At 54.6% G+C, this 14894-nt stretch overlaps 1 protein-coding gene across 6 annotated transcripts; it reads left to right on the top strand.

The window, feature by feature from the left end:
* The first annotated feature begins 5204 nt into the window (after positions 1–5204).
* GRB7 (growth factor receptor bound protein 7) lies at positions 5205–13828 on the top strand. 6 transcript variants are annotated; one of them, XM_025440342.3, is made up of 15 exons: positions 5205–5475; positions 9431–9587; positions 9693–9846; positions 10033–10189; positions 10317–10438; positions 10528–10605; positions 10910–11047; positions 11388–11498; positions 11682–11780; positions 12049–12129; positions 12230–12346; positions 12688–12742; positions 12874–12961; positions 13067–13160; positions 13310–13828. In XM_025440342.3, exons 2-15 carry the CDS (start codon positions 9436–9438, stop codon positions 13454–13456), a joined length of 1593 nt encoding a protein of 530 aa, XP_025296127.1. In that variant the 5' UTR covers positions 5205–5475; positions 9431–9435; the 3' UTR covers positions 13457–13828. The 6 variants fall into 6 exon arrangements, with proteins under 6 accessions (XP_025296127.1, XP_025296126.1, XP_025296130.1 ...); XM_025440341.3 differs by lacking the exon at positions 5205–5475 and adding an exon at positions 5623–5742; XM_025440345.3 differs by lacking the exon at positions 5205–5475 and adding an exon at positions 5623–5742 and having other exon boundaries at positions 12230–12375.
* Positions 13829–14894: the final 1066 nt, after the last annotated feature.

Raw genomic sequence — 14894 nt, 5'->3', positions numbered from 1 at the left:
AACCTTTCCATGAATTTCTAAAGGTCTCTCCTGCTTGTTTGCAGCCCAGCTCCCAGCTCTAGCCCTAGACAACCATCCATCTGCTTTCTGTCTATAAATTTGCCTTTTCTGGGCATTTCTTATAAATGATATATGGTCTTTTGCTTCTGGCTTTTTTCATTCAGAATAAAGCTTTTGAGGTTCGTCCATGCTGTAGCATGTTCTGGTAGTTTGCTCCTTTTTGTTGCTGAGCAGTATCCCATTGTATAGATATACCACATTTTGTTAATCTAGTCAATACTAGTTGATGGTCATTTGTTTACAGTTTTTAGCTATTTTGTTTTTTTTTTTTTTTTTAATTTTTTTTTTTAATTTATTTATGATAGGCATGCAGTGAGAGAGAGAGGCAGAGACACAGGCAGAGGGAGAAGCAGGCTCCATGCACCGAGAGCCCGACGCGGGATTCGATCCCGGGTCTCCAGGATCGCGCCCTGGGCCAAAGGCAAGCGCCAAACCGCTGCGCCACCCAGGGATCCCAGTTTTTAGCTATTTTGAATAAGGCTGCTATGAATGTTCATGTGTCTTTGTATGTACCTGTGTTGTAATTTCTCTAGGAGTAGAATTGCTAGGTTGCATGGTAAGTTTATGTTTAACTTTTTGAGAACTGACCAAACTGTTACTCCAAAATGCCCGTACCATTTTACATTCCCATCAGCAGTATATGAGGATTTGTTTACCCATATCCTTATCAACATTTACTGTCTGTCTCTGATTATAGCTATCTGGTGGGTGTGAGGTGGTATATCATCACCATAGTTTTAATTTGCATTTCTCTAATGACTACTGATGTTGAGCACCTTTTCATATGCTTATTAGCCATCCATCTCTCTTGTTTAGAAAAACATCTATTCAAATCTTTTGCCTTTTTTAAAAGGAGATTTTATTTATTCATTTGACAGAAAGCTAGAGAACACAAGCAGGGGGAGCAACAGAGGGAGAGGGAAAAGCAGGTTCCCCGCTGAGCACGGAAGCTGGAACACCTACGGGCTTGATCCCAGGTCTCTGGGAACATGACCTGAGTCGAGGGCAGAGGCTTAACCAAATGAACCACCCAGGCACCCCTCTTTGCCCATTTTTATTTTATTTTATTATTTTATTTTTTTCTTCGCCCATTTTTAAAAAAAGATTTATATATTTATTTGGGAGAGTGTGGGCACGTGTGAGAGTGTGAACAGGGGGAGGGGCTAAGGATGAGGGAAAGAATCTCAAGCAGACTCCCCACGGAGCACAGAGCCCACCTGGGACTCCATCTCACGACCTTTGTACGTCCCCGGATCATGACCTGAACTGAAGCTAAGAGTCAGCCTCAGCCGCTCAACTGACTGAGCCTCCCAGGCTCCCCATTTTTGCCCATTCTTAATTGGTTTGTTTCTTTATTACTGATTTGTAAGAGTTCTTTATATATTCTGGATACAAAGTCCCTAAGCAGATATATGATTTCCAAATGTTTCCTCCCCATCTTTACCAAGTTTTTTTTTTTTTCTTTTTTTAAGATTTTATTTATCTATTCATGAGAGACACAGAGAGAGAGAGGCAGAGACACAGACAGAGGGAGAAGCGGGCTCCCTGCAGGGAGCCCGATGTGGGACTGGATCCCAGGACTCCAGGATCAAGCCCTGGGCCAAAGGCAGATGCTCAACCGCTGAGCTACCCAGGGATCCCCTTTAATAAGTTAGTGATGTCTTTTGAAAGTGCAAAAAATTTTAATTTTGATGACATCTAATTTGCTGAATTTTTTTCTTTTGTCACTTGTGCTTTTGCTGTTGTATCCAAGATCTCTGCCTAACTTAGGTCACAAAGATTTTTTTCCCCTTGGTTTCTTCAGAAGTTTTACTTTAGCCTTTACATTTAAGTCTATGATTTATCTTGAGTTAATCTTTGTAGATTGTGTGAGATAAGGATCTAAATTCATCTTCTGGAATGTGGATAGTTGATTGTCTCAGAACCATTTATTGAAAAGACTAATCTTTCTGCCACTGAATTGTCTTGGTATCTCTGTCAAAAATCAATTGACCAGAAATGTCAGGGTTTATATTTGGACTTTTGAATCTATTCCATTGATCTATAAACCTATTTGTTGTTGTTGTTGTTGTTTTCTTTAAAAATTTCAGATATAACATACAGACAATAGAATTGGCCCTCTTGGGATCCCTGGGTGGCGCAGCGGTTTAGCGCCTGCCTTTGGCCCAGGGCGTGATCCTGGAGACCCGGGATCGAATCCCATGTCGGGCTCCCGGTGCATGGAGCCTGCTTCTCCCTCTGCCTGTGTCTCTGCCTCTCTCTCTCACTGTGTGCCTATCATAAATAAATTAAAAAAAAAAAAAAAATGAATTGGCCCTCTTCAGTGTACCCTTCTGTGAGTCCTACTTAACACACTGTTGTATATCTACCACCATGACAAAGATACAGAACAGCTCTACTACCGTCTCACAAGTCCCTGTGCCCTTTGCTGTTAATTCCTATACTCCTCCCTGCCCCTAGATCTGTTTTTTTTTTTTAATATTTTATTTATTTGAAAGAGAGAGAGAGAGAGAATGAGCAGGGGTGAGGGCCAGAGGGAGAGGGAGAAGAAGGCTCCCCACTGAACAGGGAGCCCCATGCAGGGCTAGATCCCAGGACCCTGGGATCATGACCTGAGCCCAAGGCAGATACTTAATGAACTGAGCCACACAGGTGCTCCTGCTTTCTGTCTTTATAGTTCCACTCCCTTCATTAAAAAAAAAAAAAAAAAAAAGAAAGAAGAAAGAAAGAAAGAAAGAAAGAAAGAAAGAAAGAAAGAAAGAAAGAAAGAAAGAAAAAGAAAAAATATTTTATTTATTTGAGAGAGAGCAGAGAATACAAGCAGGGAGTGGAGGTGGGAGAGGGGCAAAGGGAGAGGAAGAAACAGACTCCTCACTCAGGGGGGTAGTTCCACCCCTTTTAGAAAGCCATATAAATAGAATCCTATAGCACTCAGCCTTCTGAATCTGGCTTCCCTCTCTAACCCTATCCTTTAACATCTAGAGCGATCTTTTCAAAATAGAAATCTGCCTGCTTCTCTGCGCCTCTACTTAAGCCCAGAGAGACACCACAGGGTCTGGCCTCAGCCCATAGTTCCTGCCTGTCTGGACAGACAGGATGGATGGCTCTCAAACCTGGTTTAACCACCTGAGGGCTTGTCAATACCACACATTCCTGTGTCTGGGCCCCAGAGACTTGAGATTCAGTAGGTGGGGAGGGGCCCAGGGATCTGTTTTTTCTACAAGCCTAAGGAGATATGGCAGCAGGTGGTCATAGGCCACACTCAGAAACATGGCTGAGTTCGAAGCACTTGCCTTTCTCCACACCTGCTTGAGTTTGCCAGTGTGGCCTCCTCTCCTTCCTCAACCCCACTCTGCCTCCCTCATGCCATGTCCCCTCCCGCTAAGGGCTTTGGCACTTGTTTCCTCATCATGAAAGGTACCCTCCTCCCCACATTCCCACCCACCCATCTTTACTTTCTCCCTATTCCAGTTTCTCCTCTGCTTGCTCCTCACTTCTACCAAGAAAGCTTTCCCACCTCTCTGGGTGAGTCATTCTCCCAGATACTTGTCACCTGTCATTTCTTATTTTTGTGTGATTTTTTTTTTTTTTCTTTTGAGAGAGAGGAAGGGCAGAAGGGGAGAGAGAATGGGAGAATCTGAAGCAGGCTCCACCACCCAGCAGGGAGCCCAACACGGGGCTTGATCTCACAACCCTGAGATCATGACCTGAGCCAAAATCAAGAGTCCATCACTTAGCTGAGTGAGTCTCCCAGGTGCTCCTCATGGGATTCTTTGATTAACATCAGTCTCCCCAACAGGGCTGCATGAGGATAATGGCAGGGTCGGTTTTTCCTGCTCTTCACTATTTCTCTAGTACCAAGCATGGGGCTGGCATATAGTAGGTACTTAACAAATATTATCGAATGAAAGAAGGAATAATTGAGTGTATTGTCTCCTGTGCTTTGTAGAAGCTGCTCCTTGGCCCAAGTGACCTCACCCCCTTCCCACTTTTTTTTTTAAGATTTTATTTATTTATTTATTTATTTATTTATTTATTTATTTATTTATTTATTTTTTATGATAGTCACACAGAGAGAGAGAGAGAGAGAGGCAGAGACATAGGCAGAGGGAGAAGCAGGCTCCATGCACCGGGAGCCCGACGTGGGATTCGATCCCTGGTCTCCAGGATCGCGCCCTGGGCCAAAGGCAGGCGCCAAACCGCTGCGCCACCCAGGGATCCCCTTTATTTATTTATTATGAGACACATACACACACAGAGGCAGAGACACAGGCAGAGGGAGAAGCAGACTCCATGCAGGGAGCCCAATGTGGGACTCGATCCAGGGACTCCAGGATCACTCCCTGAGCCGAAGGCAGGCACTGAACCGCTGAGCCACCCAGCTGTCCCCCCTCTCCCACTTCTTTGCTTGGTCCACTCATACTGTTTTTTCGAGGAAAACCCCATTTGGAGAAAGTGGAGGCTAAAGCCACTCCCAGACCTCTTATCACCCTGAAGACTGTTTGTTTACCCACCTGTCACCCACTTCAGGTTGGGAGGTGGCCACTGCCTTGGATCTCTGGCCTTCCAGGCTTGACCCTTGGGTTTGCCTAATGTTGAAGCAGAGAGCTAAAGTGATCGCTCAAAGGGGAGTCTTCTGGCACCTGGCCAGATCTTTCCCCAGATCACTCCTCTCACCATAAGACTCTGCCGAACCCCTTCGATTTCAGATGAAGCTGAGACCCCTGGACTTTGCAAAGATCAGCAATCATACTCTGGGTGCCTCTGAGGGCCAGGGTGCAAGCTGGGTGGTAGCACTGTGGCTGGCAGTCAAGGGGCAGACCCTGTTGCTGGACACCCTTCTGGCTGGCTTCCCTCTTTTGCTGAGTGTTCCTTGCCCCATCAGGTGGGATCTAGAGTCGCAAGCAGCCCCCCTCGTGTGGCCTACGAGCAGACCCCATTTGGTGAGGAGCATGAGGAAGGGTGAGCGCCTTATCCCCTCACCTTTCAGCTCCCAGTCCCTCCCTCCCACGTCACGAGGGCTCTAGATCTTTGCTCTTGAGGCTTCTCAGCTCCGCTGTCTTCCCTGCCTCTCCCCTGGCACCTGCTACCGGGCTGAGAAGGGCAAAAACAATCCCAGCCAGCGTCGAGTGTCAGGGAGTCCCCGCCCCTCCTCATAGGGTTCCTCCTCCCTAGCTTCTCCCCCAGGCCCCGCCCCCACCTGCCCAAGATAATTTTAGTCTCCTTGGGCCAGGAGCCTGGACACACAGGGCTCTCCCTCCCCCAACCCTCACTTCTACTCCAAAGTCGGGACACCCTCCTAGCACCTGTAGAGAAGAGGGAGTGGATTTGAAATCAAGCCCAGGTATCTGGGGTCCCTAGACAGAACCAGACTTCGGACCCCGTGTCCTGCTACTCCTCCTGGGGCTCCTCCAGGTAAGGTGACCAAGATCGGTCCCAGCCGACAGCCTGCCCCCACCCCCAGCCGCAACAGGGCCCCAGGCTGTGCCCGTGTCAGGGCCAGGGGCTGGCAGGTCGCCCAGGTGGGCGGACGGGCGGCCGCCTGGCTCCCCCTCCTGTCCCCCCCCCCCCAGTGATGTCAGGCCAAGGGCGGGCGCAGGAGGGGGACAGGTAGTTAAGGGCCTGGCGTCTCCCTCCCTAAACCAGTGGCCCCAGCCAAGTGTTCCTACGTCCAGGGTCCAGGTAAGGACCCAAGAGGGGCACTTCATCTTGAGGGTGGGGGGCAGCGGCAGGTCCCGGAGTCACTATGGAAAGATCCCGCCTCCTGCTGTGTTACTCTGGCCGCCTCGCTTCCTTTCTCCAGTCTCCCACATCCCGCCCCTACCTCACCATCTGCCTGTCTCTCCCTGTTTTCATTCCCTGTTCTCATTTCCTCCCCTTTGCCGGCCTCCCTCTGGACCCCGGACAAAAAGCAGCTGATGGGGATGGGGAGGGAAGATCCGATCCTCTCCTCCGGGAGACGCCGCTTTCCCGCTGAAATTAGCCCCTCCCCACCTGCCCGGGAGGAGAGCGAGGAGCGGGGGCCGGAGCCCGAGGGCTGCCCCGAGTCATTCCTTGCTCAGCCTCCTGTTACCCGTTTCCCAAGGCTCCCAAGACTGCCGTCTCCGCGGGGGTGGGAGGGTGGGGGTAGGGGGCGCCCCCAGTGAGGAGGGCAGCAGAGGAGAGGCATCCATCCTCTAAACTGCTAGAGCTCGGCCTCGGGATTGTTTGCCGGCTCAAAGCACCGGGTCCCGCCCTAGGAAGGGAAGGTGGGGGCGGGGCAGGCCCGGGGGTCCCTCCTGGCGTCGGGATGAGGCTCGGAGGCTCGGAGGCTGGGGGGCCGCAGCGCCGGGGGGCCTAGGAAGGTGTGTGTGCGCGTGTGGGGGCGGGGGGCAGTGTTTGGAGAAAGCCCCGAGTCTCGGTCTCCCCGACACCCGAAGGGGATGGAGAATGCACCTGTCCGCCCTTGGCGGGCCTCCCCCCCCCCCGCCAAGAATGGCCCCTCTGGGTGGGCGCGTCCTGGACTCTGCTCCCCCTCTCCCGCCCCCGGTCCTGCTGGGGAGCCCTCCGTGAAGGCAAGCGCCTGTAATGATTAACTCCGCAGACACAATCTAGCATTCTTCCCAAATTAAACTTTAAGAAAGCTCACCCCCCCTCCTTTTCCCATTGGGTGTTTTTTCCCCCCAGAGTGAGGGAGTGGGCGGGGCCTCGGGCCTGGGCCCTCCCCTCGGCTCCGGGTCACCTGGGGGTTTCCCGCCTCCTCGCTTGGGCCCTCCGGCACCCTCAGAACCCCGAAGGCTGAGCCCTCCCTCCCCATATACATCCCGCCGGGGGCGGGGCGTGGAGTGCTGGGCCACGCGGGGGCTTCCCGCCACCTGCTGGTCCCCAGCCCAGGCCTCGGCCGCGCTGGCCCCTCCCCCTCCTGGTGGCCTTGTTTTCTCTGGGCCCTAATACTGGGCCCTGCCACCCGCCCTTGGGGCCCGCCAGGTGGGGCAGGATTCAGGAAGTAAACAAGGAGACTGCAGGCTGGGAGGGCGGGCCGGAGGGTGGGGCCGCAGCCGCGGGGCAGGAGAGGCCGTTGGGGAAGCCTCTGTTTGGAGTTGTAGTGGGGGGGGCTGATAGATTTGGGGGGTCGGTTTCTTCAGCAGAAGCCGCTGGGCCTAGGACCGCAGTTTGAATGGTTCAGGTCTCTTGGGAGGGGGTTCCCGACCCCGACAGCTAGGATCTGGTTCTCTTCCCATCCCATCTATTTGGTGCTGACCGCCCCATTCTCTTGCCTTAGAAGGGTCTGGAGGGCAAGGTGGAGGGATCAGGAGGCCAAACCCAAGTCTTCAGTGGCCCTCCAGCTCTCTAAGGCCAGACTCCCATCCAATGCTGATTTAAATCTACTCCGGTCACCCTGCCCAAACACTGCCCCGATTCCTCTTCCTTCTGGGATGGAGTGGGACCCTACTTTGGTCTCTGGCTTCCCTGCAGCCTCCCCCCACCAACCCCCAGTCTTCCTGGAGTGAAGTCATCAGGACTAGTTGCCAGAGGAGAGATGGGATGGGAGTGGGGACATTGTGGCTTGTCGATATTCTGGTGTCTGTTGACGCTCACTGGTGGATGTGTCTTGCCCTTCCCCAAAGGACCCTGAGCGCCCTCCCTGCCACTCCCTCCTGGCCTTTCCTTGTCTGCCTGTCTGTGTCTGTCCTCTCAGGTGTCTTGCTCCTCCTGTACCTGTAGTACCCCTCTGGCCAGGACACCGCAGAGTGTGTTAGGACCCTCATCCCCCAGGGTTGATATAGATGAGTCTTCTGGGCCCCCTGAGTCCTGGGTGCCAGGGGTGGGGCAACGCAGCAGCAGAATGAAAACCTGGTAGGCCCCAGACGGGATAGGGAGCACTGCGCGGTTTCTTTGGGTGAGTGAGGGCATCACTGGGAGGTCGGCTCTAATCCAGATGGGCCTTTGAATCCTAGCCAGGCCTTTTTCTCTCCTTGGGAGAGGGGGCTCCTGGGCTGGGTGGAGACTGAGGGACCCCAGGGCAGGTTGCAGGTCCCACCCAGACTGGAGGCGGGCCAAGGGTGGGGAGGAGAAGATGATGTCAGAGGAGCTGCGGGCCCCACATCTCCACCCCCCCCCCCCCACCTGTCCCTGCCCTGAGCCTCCCCCATTCCTCCCAGGCTGTCAAGGTTGGGGGCGGGAGGGGCCGGAGGTGGGTTGAGGCAGGGCTGTTTGTGTTTCTCCTAAGCCAGGAAGTCGTGCAGATGAGTCAAGGTTGAATAGAGAGCCCCAGGCAGTGCTGTCCCGCCCCACCCTGACTCACCTGTCCCCCAGATCCCCTCACTTAAGGGTCAGGGGCCTGCTCCATTGCCAGGTGCTGCAGGCTGCCTCAAGGCACTGGCCTAGGTCTCAGGTTCTCCCAGGTCCTCCCAGGTTCTAGCCCTGCCAGAGGGGTCTGTGCTGCCTCTGTCCCCAGTGGGCATCTTTGCCTCTGCTCTCCTGTCCTCACTTGCCCTCCTCTGCAGCACCTGTGGGTGCTAGGACGTGGGTGAGACTCTGGCCCTGCCCGGGAGTGCTGGGTGGCTCCAGACCAGTGGGTGGACAAAACAGGTGCGCTTCATTGGCACAGAGGCCAGTGCAGAGAGGGAGCCCTTCAGTCTGAAGGCGGAAAATCCAGGAAGGCTGCTCAGAGGAGGTGACTTTGGCATTGGGGCTTCAGGAAAGTTGGGCAGGAGGAGGAGTCTGGAGAGGGCACGCAAGGTTTAGGGGCTGCTGGGGCAAGGGTCCCCAGGCTAGTCCTGTCTGAGTCTGCCTCCTGCCCTCCTGGTTCCTGTCCTTTTCCACCTCCTTCTCCCCTTCTGGCCATCACTCAGCACTTGGGCAGGCGTTGCCACAACAGGCTCTGGCAACTAGATCTGGCAACAAAGCACTGGAAAAACCCGGGGCAAAGCCCAGAGGAGTGAGTGTCCCATGCTCGGGGCAAGCTCAGAGACAGAGTCAGCCTCGACCGTATGTGGGTCATGGAGTCTGTTGCTGCTGCCCAGCTGGCGTGTGCGGGGGTACCCTCTTAGCTCTTCCCCTGAGCAATGTGGGGCCAACAGAAGAGCATTAGATTTGGAGTCAAAACAACAAAGTTCCATCAAAGTTCCACTCATTGACTCACCTGTGATGGGGGCAAGGATGCTTCCTTCTTAGGGACTTGATGTCCCCTTCTTGTAAATGGGCTCATGCTACCCTTCCCCAAAGGTTCCAGGGAAACTCCAGTTAGAGGGGGAGCAGTAAGGTGCCGTGTCAACTCGGAGGGGTACCTTGACAGCGGTGTGAAGTCTGGAGGTCTGGGTCCACTTGGCCCTTCTCTGCAGGACAAGGGCACACGAGCAGCTGCTTTCAGTCACCTCTTCTCCCTTAGATGTTATGGAGCTGGGTCTGTCTCCACCTCATCTCAGCAGCTCCCCAGAAGACCTGTACTTGGCTCCTGGGACCCCTCCTGGGACTCCCCCACCTCCCGATGCTCCTCTGCCTGGGGAAGTGAAGAGGTCCCAGCCTCTGCCCATTCCGACCAGCAGGTACAATGCGGTGATGGAGCTGAGAAGGGGCTGGTGGGGGGGGGGGGGCAGTCAGTGTTGGGTAAGTCAACAAATTCTCTCCCCATCCCCCACCTCGGGCCACAGGAATCTTCTTCGAGAGGAAGAGCTGCGGTCAACCTCTCTGCCTTCCATCCCCAACCCCTTCCCTGAGCTCTGCAGTCCTCCTTCACAGACCCCCATTCTTGGGGGGTCCTCTGGTGCAAGGGGGCTGCTCCCTCGAGATGCCAGCTGCCCCCATGTGAGTTGTCTTGGGAGAGAGAAGGCAGGGATATGGGGGTGCTATGGGACTGAGGCGGGTAGGGTGCCCCCTCCCTGGAGGGGGGAGGGAAATTCAGTCAGGAGTCCCTGAGGATATAGCAGGCAGGGGAAGGGAAATAACCCCCCTTCACCCTTCCTCAAGTCACCTGCAATTCCTGGGGTGCAGGTAGTAAAGGTGTACAGTGAAGATGGGGCCTGCCGGTCTGTGGAGGTGGCGGCAGGTGCTACAGCCCGCTACGTGTGTGAAATGCTGGTGCAGAGAGCTCATGCCCTGAGTGATGAAAACTGGGGGCTGGTGGAGTGCCACCCCCATCTAGCACTAGGTGAGTTGGGGTGCCAGGGGCTGTCTCGGGCAGGGAGGCAATGCTTCACACTTTGGGCTAGGCAGGTAGCCCCCCTGGGAGGCCTGTCTGGTGTCCGCTGACCACTGCTTTCGGCCCTTGACTCCAGAGCGGGGCTTGGAGGACCATGAGTCCGTGGTGGAAGTGCAGGCTGCCTGGCCCATTGGGGGAGACAGCCGCTTTGTCTTCCGGAAGAACTTCGCTAAGTACGAACTGTTCAAGAGCTCTCCGGTGAGTGTGTGTGAAGGGCGTCTGGGCACTGGGACACCCGGGCCCCCAGCCTGGGCCCATCGTCCCTGATTCCTGACTCTTCCCCCCAGCACTCCCTGTTCCCAGAAAAGATGGTCTCCAGCTGTGTGGACGCACACACAGGCCTATCCCACGAAGACCTTATCCAGGTAAAGGGACACCCCCATTCCATGGCATATTCATGATTCCCCAGGATCGCCTATTGCTTTTTTGGTCCTCAAGCATTGTGCCTCCCTCTATGTGGTGGGGAGCCTCGCACAGTCCCAGGTGACTGGACAAGTCCCTCCTTCCTGGCTGAGTGTCAGTTTCTTGGTCTGTGAAATGGAACAATAAATGCATGTGGAGCACCTTCTCTTCTGAAGCTGTGTGTGTGTGTGTGTGTGTGTGTGTGTGTGTGTCTCCCTTGTCTCCCTCTTGGCCTCTCACCCTCTTCCTGCTCTCTTCTGGCCTCAGAACTTCCTGAATGCAGGCAGCTTCCCAGAGATCCAGGGCTTCCTGCAGCTTCGAGGGTCAGGACGGAAGCTTTGGAAACGCTTCTTCTGCTTCCTGCGCCGGTCTGGCCTCTATTACTCCACCAAGGGCACCTCCAAGGTGAGGTCTTGAGGGTTGACAGCCTCTGCCCCTAGGATATCCCCTTCCCGGTCCTTCTAGGAGTTATCTGTTGTCTCTTCCCTGTTGGAACTCCTGGATCTTTCTCCCCTTGGGACCTGAGACCCTCAGCTGCTCCTCTTTCCCTCCTGACTCACCTACCCCAGGAAGGTAGTGGGAAAGGCAGGTGGAACTGAATCTGAGTCCTGGCTCTACTTCTATTTGCTGTGTGACCTGGGGCACTTATCTGCTCCTCTCTGAAATCTCCTCACCTGGCTTATGGGGACAATAGTAAGGGAATAGGGTCTGCCTGTAACAAGTCCTGCCTACTTGTGCCACATAGGACCCGAGGCACCTGCAGTATGTAGCAGACGTGAATGAGTCCAATGTGTATGTGGTGACCGAGGGCCGCAAGCTCTATGGGATGCCCACAGACTTCGGCTTCTGTATCAAGGTAAAGACCATGGCTGGGCCTGGGAGGGAATGGCAGGTACTCAGGGCCCAGGATCCTACCTAGGGCTTCTGATCTCCATCTGGGATACCCAGACTCCTCTCCCTGCACCTTGCCCTGCCCCACAGAGGCAGGCACCTGGTCCTAATGGAAGATATGGGACCAGCCGGTTTCCTCTCCCTACAGCCGAACAAGCTTCGAAACGGCCATAAGGGGCTGCGGGTCTTCTGCAGCGAGGATGAGCAGAGCCGCACCTGCTGGTTAGCAGCATTCCGCCTCTTCAAGGTGGGACTCTGGGAGGGGCATGGGGGGCTGGCCCCACCCCCTGGGCCCTCTGGCATGAAGGAGGAATTATAAGTCTCCTCTCAGGAATGAGGGGGTATTGTAGCCTTGCTCTCTCAGTATGCCTGGTCCAAGGCCAGAGTCCTGACTTTGGCTCCAGAAAGCTCCTTATCCAAGGCAGAGATACAGTCTTGGTCTTGGGAAGTTCTGGCATATGGGGGTTTCACAGCAGTTGCTCGACCTCAGGCTCTCTTTCTCCCTCCACCTGCAGTATGGGGCGCAGCTGTATAAGAATTATCAGCAGGCACAGTCTCGCCACCTGCGTCCATCCTGTGTGGGCTCTCCACCTTTGGTAAGTGCACAGGGGCAGTAGCTGGGAGTGGGCACCCAGGCCCCATCCTGGGGATACATGGGCCCTGTTCTGACTCCTCCCCATCCTATGCCATCTACAGAGGAGTGTCTCTGATAACACCCTGGTGGCCATGGACTTCTCTGGCCATGCTGGGCGTGTCATTGAGAACCCCCGGGAAGCTCTGAGTGCAGCTCTGGAGGAGGCCCAGGCCTGGAGGGTGAGGGGCCTGCACCCATCTGCATGTTTGTACGGGGGAACTCCTCTCCATGTGCTTTGAAGGGGTGGGGGCTGAGGAAGAGGGAGAGAGAGAATCTTAGGCTCCCAGCCTGGGGCTCGATCTCATGACCCTGAGATCATGACCTGAGCCGAAATCAAGAGTCAGATGCTTAACTTGCTGAGCCCCCCAGGTGTGCCTCTCCAAGATGTGGGTTTCCATGGTATGGGAGAAAGAGAGGAGTAAGGCAGTTCCCCAGGTGTGGAAAGGGGCTCTATATTCTTGAGGTGCCAGGTAGCCCTCCAGTCATGTCCTGATCCCCTGTGTTCCCCATTGTTCTACAGAAGAACCATCGTCTCAGCCTGCCCACCCCAGGCTCTGGTACGAGCCTTAGTGCAGGTAGGTGAGCACCCAGCATCTCCAGGGGTGGGGGCTGCCATGGCTTCTCTGAGCATTCCTGGTAGAGGTCGCTAGTATGGGGGGGGGTCTCCTCCCCAGAGTGACCACCCTTCTGCCTCCCCCAATTCCAGCCATCCACCGCACCCAACCCTGGTTCCATGGACGCATTTCTCGAGAGGAGAGCCAGCGGCTCATCGGGCAGCAGGGCCTGGTGGACGGGTAAGGGGCCGGGCTGAGCAGGCCAACAGATCCAGAGATAGGAGACACCCTGTGTCAAGGTGGCAGCTGTGTGTCCTCGGGTAATGTTGCCCTGTCTCCCGGCAGCCTGTTCCTGGTCCGAGAGAGTCAAAGGAACCCACAGGGCTTTGTCCTCTCTTTGTGCCACCTGCAGAAGGTCAAGCATTATCTTATTCTCCCGGTGAGTAATCCCTGTCCTCCTCATCAAGAAGCTCTCCAGCCCCCACTGTGTCTGGGGTCTCTTGCTCTCTCTTTTGTCCCTGCATGACCATTGGGGACCTCAGTCCTCCGGCCTCTTCCTGACCTTCCATCCCCTGTGGCTCCCCCCAGAGTGAGGAGGAGGGCCGCCTGTACTTCAGCATGGATGATGGCCAGACTCGCTTCACGGACCTGTTGCAGCTCGTGGAGTTCCACCAGCTGAACCGGGGCATCCTGCCGTGTTTGCTACGCCACTGCTGTACTCGTGTGGCCCTCTGACGGCATGTGTCTCAGCCCGTTCCAGGCTGGCCACTGGTCCCTGTGCTCATAAAGTGGACTTGGAGGGTACAGAAGGTACGGACAGGCCCATGAATAACTGGAGGGCAACTCTACTCCAGAGAGTTTTCTACTCAATCCTTTGCCTCCCTCAGGCAGAAAGTGCTCCCCCACCCCCAATCTCTCTCCTTAAGAAAAAGTACTTGGGGTGGCCCTCCCCTCCATGGAGCTCCTGGGCACTGCTCTGGGGCAGGGCATTATGGGAGTAATGGGGGCAGCCCAGGTGGTCTTAAGCCCCACACTTTGTACAGACTGAGAGGCCAGTTGATCTGCTCTGTTTTATACTCGTTACAATAAAGACTATTTTTTGATACACCCATGGGTTCTGTCTGGCAAGAGCTGGCTAGCTGGGGTAGAGAAGGGGAGTGGGAGATGAGGGCACCAGGCCTTGGTGAATGTGTCAGGTAGGTCAGGGCCATGTATCCTCCAGCCTGGATGTTTCTTGAAGGCAGGGTGGTCTTGGTCACCTGAGAGTCTCCAGTGTCCAGCAGGGAGCCTGGCCCATAGTGACTGCCCAGTAATTTCTTGTTTAATGAATGCCATGTTTAAGGGATTGTCATCCAGATGAGATCTCCTGACAGGGCCTAAAGCCATGGAGGTAACTCTAACAGGCCTGGGAGCAGGAGCTGAGTTCCACAGCAGGGGCCTTCTGCAAGTCCTGGCCCAACTGCTGGGATGAGTCCTGTAACCATGCTGTTATGCATCTACCATCCCCGGACACGTAGCCCACTACCTCTCCCAGGTCCCCATGACCTCCATTGTCAACCCCACTCCCTCCTGCTTTCTACTTCTATAGTTTCCTCCCTTCAGAAAGCCATATAAACGGAACCCTAGGGGATCCTTGGGTGGCTCAGCAGTTTCGTGCCTGCCTTTGGCCCAGGGCGCAATCCTGGAGTCCCAGGATCGAGTCCCACGTCGAGCTCCCGGCATGGAGCCTGCTTCTCCCTCTGCCTGTGTCTCTGCCTCTCTCTCTCTCTCTCTCTCTCTCATAAATAAATAATAATAATAAAAATATTAAAAACAACAACAACAAAAACGGAACCCTACAACACTCAGCCCTAGGAGTCTGGCTCCCTTCTCCAACCCATCTTCCAACATCCAGAGTGATCCTTCCAAAATACAAGCCCAGATGGGCCCTGCAGGGTCTGGCCTCTCCCCACTGCCCATGCTGGTCTGTTTTTGTCTAAAGAGGTTTTAATCATAGGCAGCCTGGGTAGCTCAGCAGTTTAGCATTGCCTTTAGCCCAGGGCATGATTCTGGAGACCCAGGATGGAGTCCCACATTGGGCTCCCTACATGGAGCCTGCTTCTCCCTCTGCCTGTGTCTCTACCTCTCTGTCTCTCTGTTTCTCATGAGTAAATACATAAAATCTTAAAAAAAA

Source organism: Canis lupus, chromosome 9 (genome assembly GCF_003254725.2).
Source record: "Canis lupus dingo isolate Sandy chromosome 9, ASM325472v2, whole genome shotgun sequence".
Classification (NCBI taxonomy): Eukaryota; Metazoa; Chordata; class Mammalia; order Carnivora; family Canidae; genus Canis; species Canis lupus.
This window is presented reverse-complemented; position numbering and strand designations above follow the sequence as displayed.

Bases quoted from the DNA above. Each gene is read 5' to 3' on its own strand.
- GRB7 (XM_025440342.3), top strand. From the start codon at position 9,436: ATGGAGCTGGGTCTGTCTCCACCTCATCTCAGCAGCTCCCCAGAAGAC. The intron at 11,048-11,387 runs GTGAGGTCTTGA...TGTGCCACATAG, and splicing joins CCACCAAGGGCACCTCCAAG to GACCCGAGGCACCTGCAGTA. The intron at 12,743-12,873 runs GTAGGTGAGCAC...CCCCAATTCCAG, and splicing joins TGGTACGAGCCTTAGTGCAG to CCATCCACCGCACCCAACCC.